This window comes from Trachymyrmex septentrionalis, unplaced genomic scaffold (assembly GCF_001594115.1).
Source record: "Trachymyrmex septentrionalis isolate Tsep2-gDNA-1 unplaced genomic scaffold, Tsep1.0 scaffold8, whole genome shotgun sequence".
Taxonomy (NCBI): Eukaryota; Metazoa; Arthropoda; class Insecta; order Hymenoptera; family Formicidae; genus Trachymyrmex; species Trachymyrmex septentrionalis.
Window position 1 is genome coordinate 2,928,771 of NW_017305987.1, and position 16,109 is coordinate 2,944,879.

The following is a 16,109-nucleotide window of genomic DNA, read 5'->3' on the forward strand; positions in this document are numbered from 1 at the left end:
CACGTCATCTGAAGCCGCCTTAACTGACTTTACATTTTTCTGTTTGTCATATTTATTATTTAATATGATGTGACATTCGTAATTGCATTTTATTATAAATTGCTTGTAATTAATTAATTTCTACTATTTTAGTACATTTAAGCGGAAATATAATTAATATCACGCACAGTTAGTAACTTTAATCTTTAACTAGGTAGGTGACTTAGAGATATGCAAGTTGGTAATAGATGCTTGAAACATTCCCTAAAAGAATTTCATTCTGTAGTCATTTTTTACTGATATATATACATTAATATATCAGTAATCTTTTAAGTATAGTTAAAGTTAAATACATTAATTATCCTTATGAGATAAAAAAAATGTAAAAATAATAAATCTTGAGACTTCTGGGGACAATACTTTTTCTTTTTCTTTTTCAAAACAAAGTTTTAAACATAACTATACCTGTTGTGGGCACCCTCACTTACCCACTTCAAGATAAAATGAACCAAAACTGTGTGTTATAACTTTTATTTAAATTTTAAACGTAAACATAAAAATTTAAACTTTTGTTCAAATTTTACACCCCAGTATAAAATTAATTTGATACAATCAATCAAAGATCACAATTACAATCGTGCACGGTTGATCCGAGATCAACGTCATTCAGATCTACGAACATTTGTGAAGATTGAAGAAGACGCGCTTTATCGTACAATTATAAAAGCATTTGATCCACATCGCGCTTGAATACCCCATCCCTCGTACAATACCCTCCAACATTACGATCCTCCTTGAAGTTATATCGATAAGAGGCACGAGGCGCGTACTCACAGTTGTCATTCTTGCCATCGACGCAGCCGGCACGCTGGCACAGCACGAGCGCCAAGAGCAGGAGGGCTCGAGTGCCCCCCGCTAGGCACATCCCTGCGGCGGCCTTATCGTTATCGGCACGCGCACATCGTCCACACCACCCCCGCGCGAAAGGCACAGATAGGGTCGTCGTCTCTTTCCCCTCTTTGCACGCACGCACGCACGTACCACCCGGTGTGTACGAACCACCACGACGAAGCAACCGCACCCCGCGACGTGTCCCGCGCGACTGAGCGCCTTCGCTCGGTGCGATTTTACGCGCGAACCGCCCCCACACACGTCGTTCCCCGTCGTCGACGTAATCGTCGTAGTCGTCGTTGTCGACGTTGAAGCGAAGGAGAGAAACAGAGGGTGAGAAAGGGAAGGGGGGAAGAGAGAGAGAGAGAGGGGGGGAGGGAGGGAGGGAGGGAATTCGCGCGTGCGCCCTACGAATCTCGAGAAGGGTGTGGATGTCGACGGGGGTTGAAAGGACGTACTACGCCGACACCCACGCTCATTGTTGAGGCGAGTTAATGAGGACGAGCGTAACCGGCTTTTCGACCGGATTACGCCACGTCGTAACGCGGACGCGCGAAAACGTACCGCGGAACACGCTGCCCGGAAAATGCGGACGGAAGTGGTGATGACGATTGGCTTGGGGATACAAGAGAGAATCCCAAATGAGGTCGTTTGATTCGACATTGTTTACCCATAGGAAACGTAATCAGATATGCAATTGCAGATTGGGGTATTAAGCTCGCGCATCTCTTTTTTTTTTTGTTGGATATTTTTATCGGAGACATCGTTAAGCTACTTTAAATGCTCCGTTATTTAATTACATAATTATTAATGTCTACTTTAGTGGAGAAATGTATTTTTAATTCTTCATGTATTGACATTCTGATAAGTTAAATATTATAATAATATTCGAAAATAATATCAAAATTAAAAATCGTGTTCAAATTTTGTAGCTATTTTATATAATATTTCCAAATGTACGAATTTCATTGTACGGAGAATTGATAATTAATTGATCGAAACAAAAGCAAATGAAAATATATTATATACGTATATATATGTATAAACATAAATATATTCATGTGCACACATTTAAATCAAACTGACAAAATCGGAAAAGTTATTTAAAAATGTAAAGTTTCGTTGAAATATTTTATTATCTGAAAAAAAAAAAAAAAATCTGAAACGAGAGGATTAACATCGTTTGTACGATACATTCACGAGCGTTGCAGAAGATGAAAGCATACGGTTTTATGAATTTAGTGTAGTTACTAGTTACATAAATTATAATCGCATTCTGAGACGTGAATTCACGAGTTCACGTAGGAAAACGGATACCTACGAGTGTGAGCGAGTAACTTCAACTTAAACTTCGACGCGTGTTATCCCGACGTTCTAAATATCGTCGCGCAACCATAACCGCGCGCAATGTGCTCCTCCGGTGGAACCAGATGCTGCATACGGAAGTTACAATGCCGGTTACACGTTCTCACGCTGCGGTCGCGAAAGCTGCGAAATCGCGGCGAACTTCCCCGTTCCCCGTTTCAATTTCGAGGAAATTTAGAATTCGTCGTGGACCCTCGGGTAGATCGGATGGCAGAAAAGTGGAAGAATTGCAAATCTTGACCGCGTGACTCACGAGTCTCGCCGCACGGCGGAGAAGTTTGCGTAGATTTGGAAGCGAATGCGGATTGTCGGCGCATACGAAGTTATAATATCTCAGCGCCGAACCGTGAAGTCGACTAAAGAAGGGAATCGTCAAAGTGCCAGGTGCACTTTCGCAGCGTTCTCGTCGATACCGACGGGAAAAATCTTGACTGCGCGTTATGAATATAAGAAAATTGAAATAGCCGATATTACATTGTGGATAGTGTAATAGAATGTGGGACATGTGTAAGAGAAATCGATTATCGAGGAAAGGAAATATGTGAATTTTTTTTTATATACAGGGAAAGAACGATTTTGCTGAAAGATTTAGAATTTTATTGGATACACATGTGAAAATAATTTTGTTGTACCATCAAAATAATTTTGTTAGAAACTAAAAAAAGTTGAGCAACGCTTTAAAAAAATTTTGATATTCTAGCAAGTGTCTTGATCAGTTTTCAATAAAATTTTTTTGATGGTTTAACAGAATTATTTTCAGATATTCAGCAAACTTTTAAATTTTTCATCAAAATCATTCTTTTGTATATTTTTGTGTATATTTTGTTTCGCGGATTGTAATACTTAAAAAGTATAAAAGTTATAGATAAAAATATTGTTCACTAAACTAAATTTTCATCAAAACGACTGCTGTTCCAGAGATATGAATTATGATTTAGTTATGTCACACTTATTATTAATTATGAAAAATATATATTTATGGATTTATTTAATATTTTTTGAAAACATGATAAAATTTATGTATTTACTGTACATATAATAATTAATCAAAAGATTACATACACTGTAAGAAATTTCTGTTGTAAACTTTCAAGAGTGTTGGAAGTTTTTATCCAACAAAAATGTACTGTAAATTTAAACAGTTATATTGTGAAATTACAATAATATTTTGTGGTAAAGTATTAAAAAAATGCAAATCTCTATATACGTGGCACGTCAGTGTAATGTAAATTCACAACAAATTTCTATTGTAAATTTACAAATATTGTAAAATTACAGCAAACCGTTACATGGTTTATAAATTTACTGCACATTTTTATTGTAAGGGCATATTGTATTGTAAATTCACAAATATCTCTAACAGTGTATAGAGATAATTAAACTTACATAAGTAACAACTTATAGTCGATGAAAAAAATAATTTAAATATCTTTCAGTTAACCATCAAGGACGAGCGGATTTAAGCGACGAGCGATTAAAACCCTTTCCTTTTGGGTGGAAAATTAGATCGCCGTCGGTGAACGGGGTAACGGGTGAGGTGACGAGATTAAGAAGTCGTCTGCGGAAAACTAAGGAGGTGCGAAAAGTTGCCGTAGTAAATCTCATTTTATAAGGGATGCGAATGAGTTATTGTCTAGCGACCAGTCGATTCTCACCATTCTCTGAAAGTGCTCTCGGAAAAAAACTCCGCGAAAAATATTCCGCGATGATTGTTGCTATGAAGTTCGATCGTGTAATTTTCCTTCGGAATTGGTAGGGTGAATTTTTCACACGAATTTTTTGAGTTTGCGATCAGATATAGAGAGAAATGAGAAAATCCCATTCGCGCGTTCGCACAAATGGGATTTAATCTAATGTGAAAAGTGTGGAAGTTCACTGATAATTCCATGATCGATTTCCTCTCGGTGAGGTACTATTTTTGTAAAAGACTCCAGAATAATACGGAAACCATTTCAAGTGATGAAAATGTTAATATTTTATATCATTATTGACAATCGCTGAAGAGAAAGTGGTGCTATTTTATCACCGTTGACATACTATTCACATATATGTTTTTTCATGTAGTTGACATAAAACTAGAAAGCTTTGGTTATATTTTTAAAATGTTTATTCTGTATAAAGTTGATAAAAAAGTTCACGTTGAATAATTTATTTAGCTCTTAATTACATTGTGGAACAAAATTTAATCTTTTTAGCGACACAAATGTGAATAGTCATTTCTATTTAAAATACATTTTAAAGTTAAAACTCAATTCTTTCGTGTGGCATTAATGAAATGAGTTAAAAAAGTTTAGTTGTCTATACCGTTGCTATAACGTCTTGCAAACCATCAAAATCGTCATTTTTTTCTTCTTCGATACCATTTTTTTTATAAAAATTGACAGTCAACTTTTGCCAACGGATTTGTGTTCAGCGTTTAAAAATATTGTACATCGGAAACAACTAATTCACATTTGTATTGAAAAACTGTGTTTCACAGTGTTATTGTTAGATTTATATTAAAAGACATTGAAAAAATTTATACTTTTACTCACGTAAAAATTATATTTATTGCATATCAAAATTTACAATGTTTTATAAAGCTTTCAATGCGTATTTATTGCTTTAACGTAGTTTTCAATTACAAGATAATTGTTTGATAAGTTAAAGGAATCATTATGTAAAGATGATTAACAAAAGGAATGGCATTACTGTGACAATCTCGATGATTACACGATCGCATAAATCAACGGATGATGAAAGCACAGTCAATAAAATCCCGCCAACTATTACAATGCCACAACTTCCAGTTCCGCAGGTCGTCATACCGCGGCGTCATACGAGCGAGAAAAATCGATAACATACGACGTGTCCATCATATATCCATCGCGATGTCGTGAAGCGATGACACGACGGTATATCGTAACTAGTCAAAGGGTTAAATCGATATCAGACTACATCGGGAAACCCTCAACAGCCAAAATAATAAAATACACAAAATATTGCCCATTTAATCTAACATTTTATAAATATGGGATTTGTAGCAATATTTAGATTAACAATATTTTCTCCAATCCACAACATAAATAGATTTAATTATTATATATATTAACATAAAATTATTATATATCAACTTATTTTTCCTAACAGTATCATTTATATATTTTTTAATAATATACAAATTTTCTTAACAATAATTTTGTTGTTTATCGATAATGTAACACCGAATGTAAACTTTAAAAAGCATTGTAATAATTAATTGATATCACGATTGCGGAAATTGTCTTGACACTTTTACAAAGTTTTATATTTCTTCGTCATTCATTGCACATCATTTTGCTTCTCTCGCTCTGCGTTCATTTCATATCGCTGTACGTATCAGCGACCGTAAAAATCTCTTTTACATAATCCGCAAACGTTTTATTACGCTTTTGAAGCGCCACTTATTAACAGGTCTTTTCTCTCTTTTATCATATTTCTCAATCTAGTTTTCATCGCGCGACGGCTTTTCGCGTACGTTGAAAAAAAGCTTACAGCGTTACGTATTTTAATAGCAGCGCTTTAAATTAGTATCTCAGTATTAAAGCGAACTCTCTCTCTATCGCCTCGGGTAGTTTTGCAACGAGGCATTAAATCGGACGTTGCAACGCGAAATTTCGTTTTGCAGAATTATACGGTGGATGTGCACTCGGAAGAATGCAGCCACGCGACGCTTGTGGCTGCGAACTGTATCACGCTCGCACTCTCTGTTCGAATTAGCTGGAGGCAATTTATTGATTAATTAATCTCAGTCTCAATTAACTGGAGACACAGAAGCAATAGCGAATAACGCACGATTTTCTCATATGTCTTTTGGTAACCAGATTTCGACGTAAATTATGGCTTGGTGGCATGGCAAAGCGGCGAGATCAGGATTATAACCAGAAAAAATGTTCATCCTGAAATACTTTTTTGATAGATTTATCTCGAGACTTAGGCTATCCCAAGAAATACTGCCTTGAAGACAAAATAATACTCGAAAGCCGTATTTTCATCACAAAGAAAAATTATTAAATATTTACAAAACTTTATACAATTCTTATTATTATTAACTTGAATAATTAACTAAATAATTTAATTGATAAACACAATAGCAAGTAAAAGATCGACTGAGAAATTTAGTACAAATAAGCGAAGGATATTTGGTCATATTTGTTTAAAGCTGGTTTTGATGCCTAATAATACTTTTATGTGACTTTATAACTTTTAGTTCAGCTTGAACAGTTAATTGCATGCTAATTATTTTTCTTGAAACACAGTTTTGAATTGAAGCTGGAGAACGTAATATCATAAATTAATTTGACAAGCAGTTTATAATATTATTGATGGTAAAAAGTCAATAAATAAATAATCAAATAATCGACGCAGTTCGTTTGAATTGGGAAATTGTAAACATTCATATTAATATATTGTAAAAATATTATTAAACACCAAAATCAGCTTTGATCGAATGTATTGTTTTCTTCGCTCATTTGAATTAAATTAATATTTGAAATTAATTAATTTTGTGAATTAAATTAAATTATATTTATTATTAATATTATTATAATCGCGATTAACTACAATAATTTTTTAAGTTGTTGAATCAATTTTACATTTAATCGCATAGTTTTAGTCTGCCACAATTTATATAATTGACTATAATCACGTGGAGAAAAGCTGCATATAATCAAGTCTACCTTTTGCGCGACCGGAACGAAAATTAATTAAAATGGAAATGGCAAAAAGAAAGCTGCGGCGACGTGGATAACACATATCCGACACGTATGATCTCGAGATCTTCGTCTCTTCTAAAGACTGCACGGACGCGTTCCTAATGGCACGCCATTTAAACAATTGCGCGTTCGCGAAATAGCCGGACATTTACTTCGTGCTACTTTACGTTTCCTCTTCTTCTTTTACTCCTTCCTTGTTCTCCTTTAGATCTCTTAGAAACGGTTAAACTTATCGTATACCAGGGATGGGAAAAATCGCGACATTAGAGCGACTACAGATTGCTCTTTTCTCGTAGTTCGAGAAAATGGAGGAAATTTTATCATTTTTATTTCAGTTTAGAAAAAAATCGAAGATAATAATGAAATTTTAAATAATTAATTACAGACAGTAATGATTAGAAGTATCTTTTCCAAATTGAAATATATTTATAACAATAATGTATTTTATGCACTATTATTTAAGCACGAAATATCGAGACAATGTTAGAATTTTATTGTAGATATATTTATATGAGTCGAAATTTTATGAGATAAAACTCGAACTGAAAGTTTTAAAGACATTAGTTCCTTATGTAGTACTACTACCTAAACCACGTGAGTTTCTCCAGTTTAGCAGCAAAATAAGCATTATTCAAATCGCGCAATTATAAACCGTCTGTGCCTGCTTCCGTTAAATCTGCGAACGGGTGCACCGACGGTAGTAGAACCACGATAATTTCGCGCTGTACCGCTAAGGTATTCCATATCTTTGAATAAATTTCGCGGATGTAATCCGCGTAAACGTAGACGACCGGTTTTAAGTGCTCCGGGCGGGCTCGTAGCCCGCGGAAATCGTTACGCGATATTGTTAACGCGATGCATTCACACGCAGATCGTGAAACAAATTTGCACCCCGACGAGATTTGCCTCAATGCAATCGTTATCGACGCAACTGCATCGCATCGTAGAACGCCGCCAGACTGTTTTCCAAAATCGATTATGCGTCTGTTACATAGTTATGATGAGCTCCGGGAGACAGAGCTTTGAACACATTTAGAATAGAACTAAAGATAGATAGCATTATCCGACAAAAATGGAAAAGGCTTAATTTTGAAAATGTAATCAATTTTACAGAAATCACATCATAATCCTGTCCTGATTAAATATATGGAACATTTAATGATTTAACAATGAATCGTAGCGGAACTTATTAACAATTTTTTTGTTAAAATAATTTATAGAAACTTAATTGCGAGAGACTCTCGACTGTTTTAATGTCCAGAAAAGAATATTGAAAAGGTGCTGAAAGTTCTTAAAAAGTTCGTGGCGTTTGAGAAACACCTCAAAAATTAAACAAGAATATTGTAATTTGGATAAGTACACAAGTATTCGTGTTTAATTTTTGAAGTGTAAAATGCTACGGACTTTTTAATAACTTTATCGCATCCAGGAGATCAAAATCTACAACACTATTTTTACTTACAAAATCTGCAAGAAATACTATTCCTTTTTACTTACATCTTTTTGGACAAAAACCTTTTTTTGACATCTCTATTTAATGTTAAAATCATATAATAAAGAATATAGGACTCTCAATTTTAAAAAAACAATACAAAGACTATAAGGGTCAATATTAACAACTCTAAATGTAAAAAGTCAAGTCATAGAATATATTACATTATTTAAATTCGAAAAGGTACATTAGTTATCACATTTATTTTATCTTATTTAATGTTGTCGCTTTAAAGTGTGAAAAGAACGATTTGTTAAAATATCTAAAAATTTAGGTACCAATCTGAAAATAATTTTTGACATCATTAAAATAATTATGTAGGAATCTCAAGTATGATGAATAATGTTGCAAAAAGATTTGCCATTCTAACAAGCAACATTCTACATAATCATGATCCAATGTATGATGGTCCAATTACTTTCCAAACTGTATCTAATTAAATTTTTAGGCTTTAACAAAACCGCTTTTTCCGTCTGCTTTTCGTAAGAAATCGTAAATTATATTTTTACGTGCTTCAGACAGTTGGAATAAAACGTCGATGACGTAGATTGATTTCACAGAGAATTTTTCTAATTTTATTTTGATACGTCGCGTCGACCGTCACCCAACAAAAAGGCAAACTCTTGACACTTCGTTTGCCAATTCTCGCGGAAAATAGCGCAGGGTACACACGTCGCGCGACGTTTTTCTCGCCCTTTTCAGCATGCGCGGGGGTTACCGCAGAATTGGATCACGCGTCCGTTTTTTTATTTTTTATTTCTGTATCCGCGACGTAGCTTTCGCGATGCTAGGCACGCGTCACCGCTGAAAATCTCGTTTCGGAATCGATTAGAGTCCGCTGTGGAGGGCGACCCGCCCGTAGTTTTTACTGCACTGCCCCTAAAAATGTCAGTGAAAATTAATCGTCCGTAAGGCAGTGGCAATAATCGTAAGCATCGTCGTTACTTTTCGAACTCTCGGCCGTTATTGGCCCTCCGTCGTCCTGATCTTGCTGTGAGAACGTGGAAAAAGCCGATGAAACGTCGGGTGGTAACCTATGGTGTTAATCAAGCCTCTAAAAGTCTAAAGTTGCTTTCCGTGAACGTGCTGAAGCAGTGTGAGACCGAGGATCGATCGAGTTGACAAATATGAGCGTCGCAACGGAACGTCAAGGAAAATATAATTTCGTAATTGACTGAGAGATGCAGATGCATTATCCGATAAGTCTTTAAGTTCATCGATTACTTTATAGAATTAACTTTCACTCAAACTTCACGCGACTGCTATCGTTCCGACCCACTTTTAAGTTTAAATTGGTTTCTAACTTTATACGTGCAAGATATCGTATATTTACGTCAAACTTTAATCTCTTTATTATTAAAAACTGCTCTATGTTATAGTAAGATCGTATTTAAAAATAAATTGTATTTCAGTAAGAATAAGAATTCGACCGATTTATATGAACACATTACAAAAATATATAAAGACTCAAATACGATCAAAGAGAGATATCGAGATAATAATAATTATACATATAAATTCTTAAGGGGTTTAAGTTACCCGTCTGGAAAATAGGAAAGTTCCAGGTTCGACTCCTGAGTGTAATATCTTTCGCAATTCTTTACGGGATTTTAAGTGTACTATATAATAGCGTCAAATCGACGATCAAAAATTAATTTGTGAAGATTATAATTTCAGTCAAATGATTGCTTTGTAAGGGCAACAGTATGCAGCACACAGATTTGAGATGAATTTATTATATACATATATAAATCTTATTCTTAAAAATTATATATAATAATTATATATGATAATGATATATTCTAATAATAATATTATAATAATATTATAATAATAATTATAATATTTTCCAACACCTATAATTTTGATTGTATTTAGCGGTTTTTCATGTATCTCGATATAAACTTGAGTATAAACTACTCAAAGTGGACAGGAAACAACGAAGCCATTTCTGTCCACTTTGAGTTTCAAGGTCAATAACACACGTGGACGTGGTCTTATCACATCGAGGATTTTTTCGTCCAAGCGGAATTTCATTTAATTAAAAGGATTCTTCATGCCCGCATAATTCGGATAATACCGGCAAACATTCTGCCGATGGACGGCAGTAATCGAGGCTCGTCGTAATGCGAGCCTTAATCCCGGGGATAATCTCACGGACGGACTATACGTTCTATCTTCGAGATAACTGTCGCGTAATTCTAGTGAGGAGTCCCGACGGAAAGATGAAAAACTTTCTCTTAGGCGAGTAGAGGAATCTCGCGTCGTCTGCGTTTTGCGGAATTCGTCAGACGCGATTAACCGAGAGGAAGCAAATAGTCGAAAACGCTCAATCGAGAAAAGATGATTCGTTGAACCGCGAATTGATCGCATAGCGCATTGAACAAGGTAGTCGTAGAAGACCGGCGGTAGCTAAAAAAAAGTTAAAAATGATCCTTCCTTTGAAGGAAGAAGAATTATTCGCTGTGCTTGCTTGTTTATTAAAACGAATTTATAGAATATTTAAACCGCACGTGATAAGGTAGTATTTTAATTTTAAGAGCAGATTTTAATTTGAAATTCTGTAGAGATAAAATCTGTGATGAGAACATTTTACAAGAATTTTAATTTTCTGATAAAACAAATATGTTGAAATATGCTTCAAATTGTATTTTAAAACTTTTTTAATTATATCGAAATTCACAGATTTATATTTGTATTATAGAAAAATATTTAAATCATATATAATATATCTATTTTAAAAAATTAATTTCTAATGACACAGGTTTTAATTAATTAATTAACTTTGGCATAGGTTTTTGACAGTAAAGGAAAATTATACAATAAGTTTGAAATTTATTGTAAAAAATTACATTTTATATGTAATATTATTGATATAATTATAAATATATGTAGAATTTTATATGTATTAATTCTATTGCTCTTAGATTATAAGAAAAATAACAATTGCATTTTATTCGTTTACTTACAAATTTATATTACTTCCTACATTGTAAAGGCTGTCTTTAATCATATTTGTCTGTATACCCACTTTAATCCTTGTTCTCATCGCATCGATCCGCTGGAAAAGAATTTGCACTGGAATTTATTTAAAAAAAAAAAGTAACTAGGTCTCGCATGAACTCCATTTGATCGGTAAAATATGAAAATCTGGAGCACGCTTTTTTATGCGAAATATCGATTTGACGAATACGGGGTGCGGATTGGACGTAATTATTCGTGTTGCAATCTGTAGCGCGGGTCTACTTTGAGAACGGAAATCGTTCATTTTGTTTTTACCGTCGGTACCGAGAATAAAAAAAAGCTAAATGAGACTGGAACAAGAGCATCTTCTTTCGAACGCGACGGCTATTTAAATCTTCGCAAACAGCGTATTAATTAAACTTTATTCAAAATGTATTTGCGACCTTGAGGGCATAAAGTTGCTTCCTCTTTCCTCACCTTACCTAACTTGCGACCTTAACAAAGTGCAGCGAAAGAATGTCTCAGAATCAGAGTGCAAACAACAAATTAACCGGCTGACTCGAAGTTGTAACGAGTTTCAAGAACATCGTCGCCATTTGTTCCGGATACCTTACGGTGACTATGCTCAGCTTACAATCAGTCCAACTTTCCTCGTCCTACTCTCGCTCCTGCTGCCTTTCTTGCTTCAGAGTAATGTCGAGAATAATTAAATGACCTGCTGACAAGTGCATTAACTAGCGACTGGATAGTCTGCGACACGGGAAAAAAAACATTCCTTCCCCGTAAATATAGTCGACATAATCTATAAATAAAAATCCTCAACGCGCGAGTAAGTAAACGTTTTACGAAGCAAATTTATTTTTGTGCTATAAAAAAGACTACTGTATTAGCAAGTATGAGAAAAGCATGAGCGTATGAAACGGAAGCTACTAATTAATTATTGTTGCTCCAGCTTGCGCTAAGTTTCTCTGTAATTGTCACAATAATGTATTCATCGAGATTAATTTAAAGTTAAAAAAAAACTAAATATTTGAGATGACAGTTGGAAAATGTGTATTACATTTAATACAGTTCATGCACGTGTCCCAAATTCATTTAAAAATATGTTAGCAAGCAACACCAATATTACACATAAAAATTTAACATAAAAATTGTAACGTACAATTTGTGAGCAAATTTGTGAAAGCACATATTTCTTCAGTAAAATCAACATTATAATATATTAAATTAAAAAAATGTTATCCATTTATCTTAGAATGTATGTAATGTATTTTAAAATACACATTATTTTTATGTCATTTATTCAGTTACAAATTATTTTAAGAAATATTAAATATCAATCCAACACAAAATATTTAAATGCTATAATCGCATTATTATGTTAAATTGACACTCGAAAAAATGTGTTAAAAATTCAACACAAAAATTTTAACAAGACCCAGTTTTAACTTAAATAGAAAATCTTTTTTATCGTGTATAAATTTACTTATATTTTACACTGCACTGGATATTTCTCGTGAAATGACGATGAGTCGATGCAGCGATATCAATAGAGATACAGGAGTTCAGAGTACAGTTTACAGGATTCGCCTACCGATAAATATCGCTTCGTACTCTCGATGCGAGATAATAAATTGTGGACATGCTTGACTCTTGTGGTGCAAAACCCTCAATTAATACTCAGGTTTGGCATAACCGCGATCGTTAACAGCAATTTCATTCACGTAACGGCAATTTCGTAGTGAAATTCGTGCGCGGCGTAGCGAGAATAGCCTTCCCTATTTTCTTCGCGCGGTCGAAGCTGCGAAATAGCCTCACCTATCAAACGAAACAGCCATAAATCTTGCAAAATCGACCGCATACCACGGTAATGCAAACACGATCGATCACGAGTACGACATGAAAAGTCGCGTAATGTCTCCCCCGACGGAGTGCCCTTTTTTGTTTCATCGTCGAATCGACGGCTTTCAGGATACCTGAATTTTATATGGATTCTCTCCGCGACACGGTCGAGTTCTCATTTCGCCAATGGCGCAGCAAAGTGCAGCAAAATTGGACTCTCTACCGCCGAATTTATGTATCGTGAATTTATATTTATGATATTTTTCAGATTAACAGATCATACATTTTAAATAGAGATACGCGATTAAATTTTATACTCATAAATTATCTACATTTTTTTAATTGGAAAGTATATTTACATTTTTTTTCTTTATCTTCGATACCTCTCCAAGAGAAAAATGCATGGTACTTCTTCGCCCATCCCGTACAGTCCGTCGCTACGCCTCTGTCTCTCATCGAATCTGCTCGCGCTTTGGCGAGAAAATATTCGACAATGATATATCGGGTTAAAACAGACTACGAGGAGGCGACGAAAATAGGAGCGGAACAGAGGTGGGAAGAGGAAGCCGACGAAATTCGTATTAGTACTTGTCAAAGGCAAGCAGCGAGGTAGAAACGCGAGAGATCAGGAAGCATTTCTCCAGTTATGTCAAGCGGACGATTCGCATTTTCTTTCGCGTTTTTCTTCCGCGACTTCTCGAGAGTTTTTCCATCCTTTCCGTCCCTCCCTCGTCTCTCTTGCTTCCTCCGCTTCGCGGTCCACCTGTGCATAAAGAGATGAAAGACGGGTATAAGCTAAGAGAAATGTTTCTGCGCAGATGCACCGACCGCTTTTTCCGCGTAACTACCGTTACACGGTCGTTCTCATCGTCCTCAAGTTGGAGTCGCGAAAGACGCCTTTTTGTGCCTCTCAGGCTCTTCGTATAACGCCCCTATGTATACGTTACCTCGATGTACAAAATGAGTGGTAGATGCAGAAAATGACGAAGCTGATCGTCGCAAATGTTTCTCTTAGCCAATATTGATAATTAAGGTATGGTTAAGGTACTTAAAAATAAAAGTGTATGTGCGACGCATTTCTCATTTCTTTTCTCATTTCCTTACAACTTACGATATTATATTACTACATTTTTCGAGATTAATTTGAAATATAAAGGAAAACGAAGTATTTGAAATGTAATTTTACACTGCATTAGATTTATTGTGGAACGGTAAGTCGATTAATAGGAAATTTTTGTTTGAGAAATTCTATTGCAGATCCATAATTTTCTATTGTTATAATTTTCCATTAACCATAATTGCTTTCTTTTCGATAATATGCGATTGATATATCGTGTCCTACGTGGAAAAAACGAATTTTGCTGAAGCATCCAAAAATTTAGCCAAATAATTTCGTTGGATTATTAAAATAATTATTATAATAATTAAAATAATTATGCAGAACGCTCGAGCTGGTTGTTAAAATATCAAAATTGTTTGCAGCATTGCTCATCATGCTTGAGTTTCCTATATAATTATTTTGATGGTCCAACAAAATTTTATTATTTTCAGATCCGTGTCTAGCTGAATTTTTAGATATTTCAGTAAAATTGTTCTGAAATATACGAAGAGCCGTCAAATACGGTCAAAGCTTGATATTAGGATAATAATAATTATATATATATAAATTCCTCTAAATACATTTATCTCATTGTCAGTCAGACTGTACGCTACATACTATCAACACAATCATTTAACTGAAATAATAATCTTCGCAAATTAATTTTTGATCGTCAATCAATTTTGATGCTACTAACACACTTAAAATCTTTTAAAGATCGTATTGCGAAAAATGATTCTTTTCATGTACGCATTTGTTCGATGCGAAGCAACTCACGCGCCAAATTCACGACGTTATCGTTAGTCAGAATAATTTTAGCAGAGATTTTCGCGCAAGATTTTCGAGGTGCCGAGAAGTTGACGTTTTCTTAAGGGATGCGAAAGTTTATCGGCGCGAAAGGATTGATTTAGAGTTAATGGCAGGTGACTGGCAGAATGGAAAGTGAGGTGTACGTTGTAGAGAGAGAGGTGGGAGAGAATCTTCAGCTTCTCCGATACTCCATCAGCTTTCTGTTCCAGTATCTTAAGAAGGAATCCAATTACCCATTTATTTTCGGGGATATCATCGAACTAAAAGGAGAAGTGGCTGAGCGAGAGAACCTATCCTCTCGGAAGAACGCGCTGCGACGAAACTGCAGGATATCCTGTCGTGATCCTGTCCAGACAGTTAGAAGAAATAAACTGTAGTTTCTTGTTTCTTCGCGGAGCACTCGATCTAATTGTTTTCGCCGCATTAAATCCCTTCGCGCGATCCACGGATCATAATGTAGAACACTGTCATTGTGCGCATCGCAATTATGTGACGTGTTTCAACTGTGTCGCACATAATATATATTTTTGCGCGATGCTGTAAATACTCACTCGTAAAACAATAGTCTGAGTGTTTAGTCTGATAGTGGTTGAATTGAATGGCCGAGCTTTTATTAGCTTCATTATTTATGTTACATTCTATTCTGTATAGTCATATCACTTGCCGATTTCTCTGATTTATGTTCAATAAACTTTTAAGAATTTTTGTAACTTCAAGCTTATTAATTTTGTGATTCTTAACAGTTCGATTCGACGTTAGTAAATGAAAGTAACGTGTCTCATGCTACCTTAGAAATAAAATTAATATTGTTTCTCAGTAGTAAGCAGAAAAAGATGTGCATAGAACAATTTTCTACTAACTTGAAGAAGCGATTTATACACACACACACACACACACACACACACACACACACACACACACACACACACACACA

The 16,109-nt window shown here is 34.9% G+C and overlaps 1 protein-coding gene across 1 annotated transcript in view; it reads right to left on the minus strand.

The window, feature by feature from the left end:
* Positions 1-1,036, minus strand: part of LOC108754560 — a 102,900-nt gene extending 101,864 nt beyond the window's left edge. The window contains exon 1 of the mRNA XM_018496975.1: positions 814-1,036. Coding sequence (XP_018352477.1) covers positions 814-904 — 91 coding nt within the window. The 5' untranslated portion in view covers positions 905-1,036. The remainder of the gene's footprint in view (positions 1-813) is intronic.
* Positions 1,037-16,109: the final 15,073 nt, after the last annotated feature.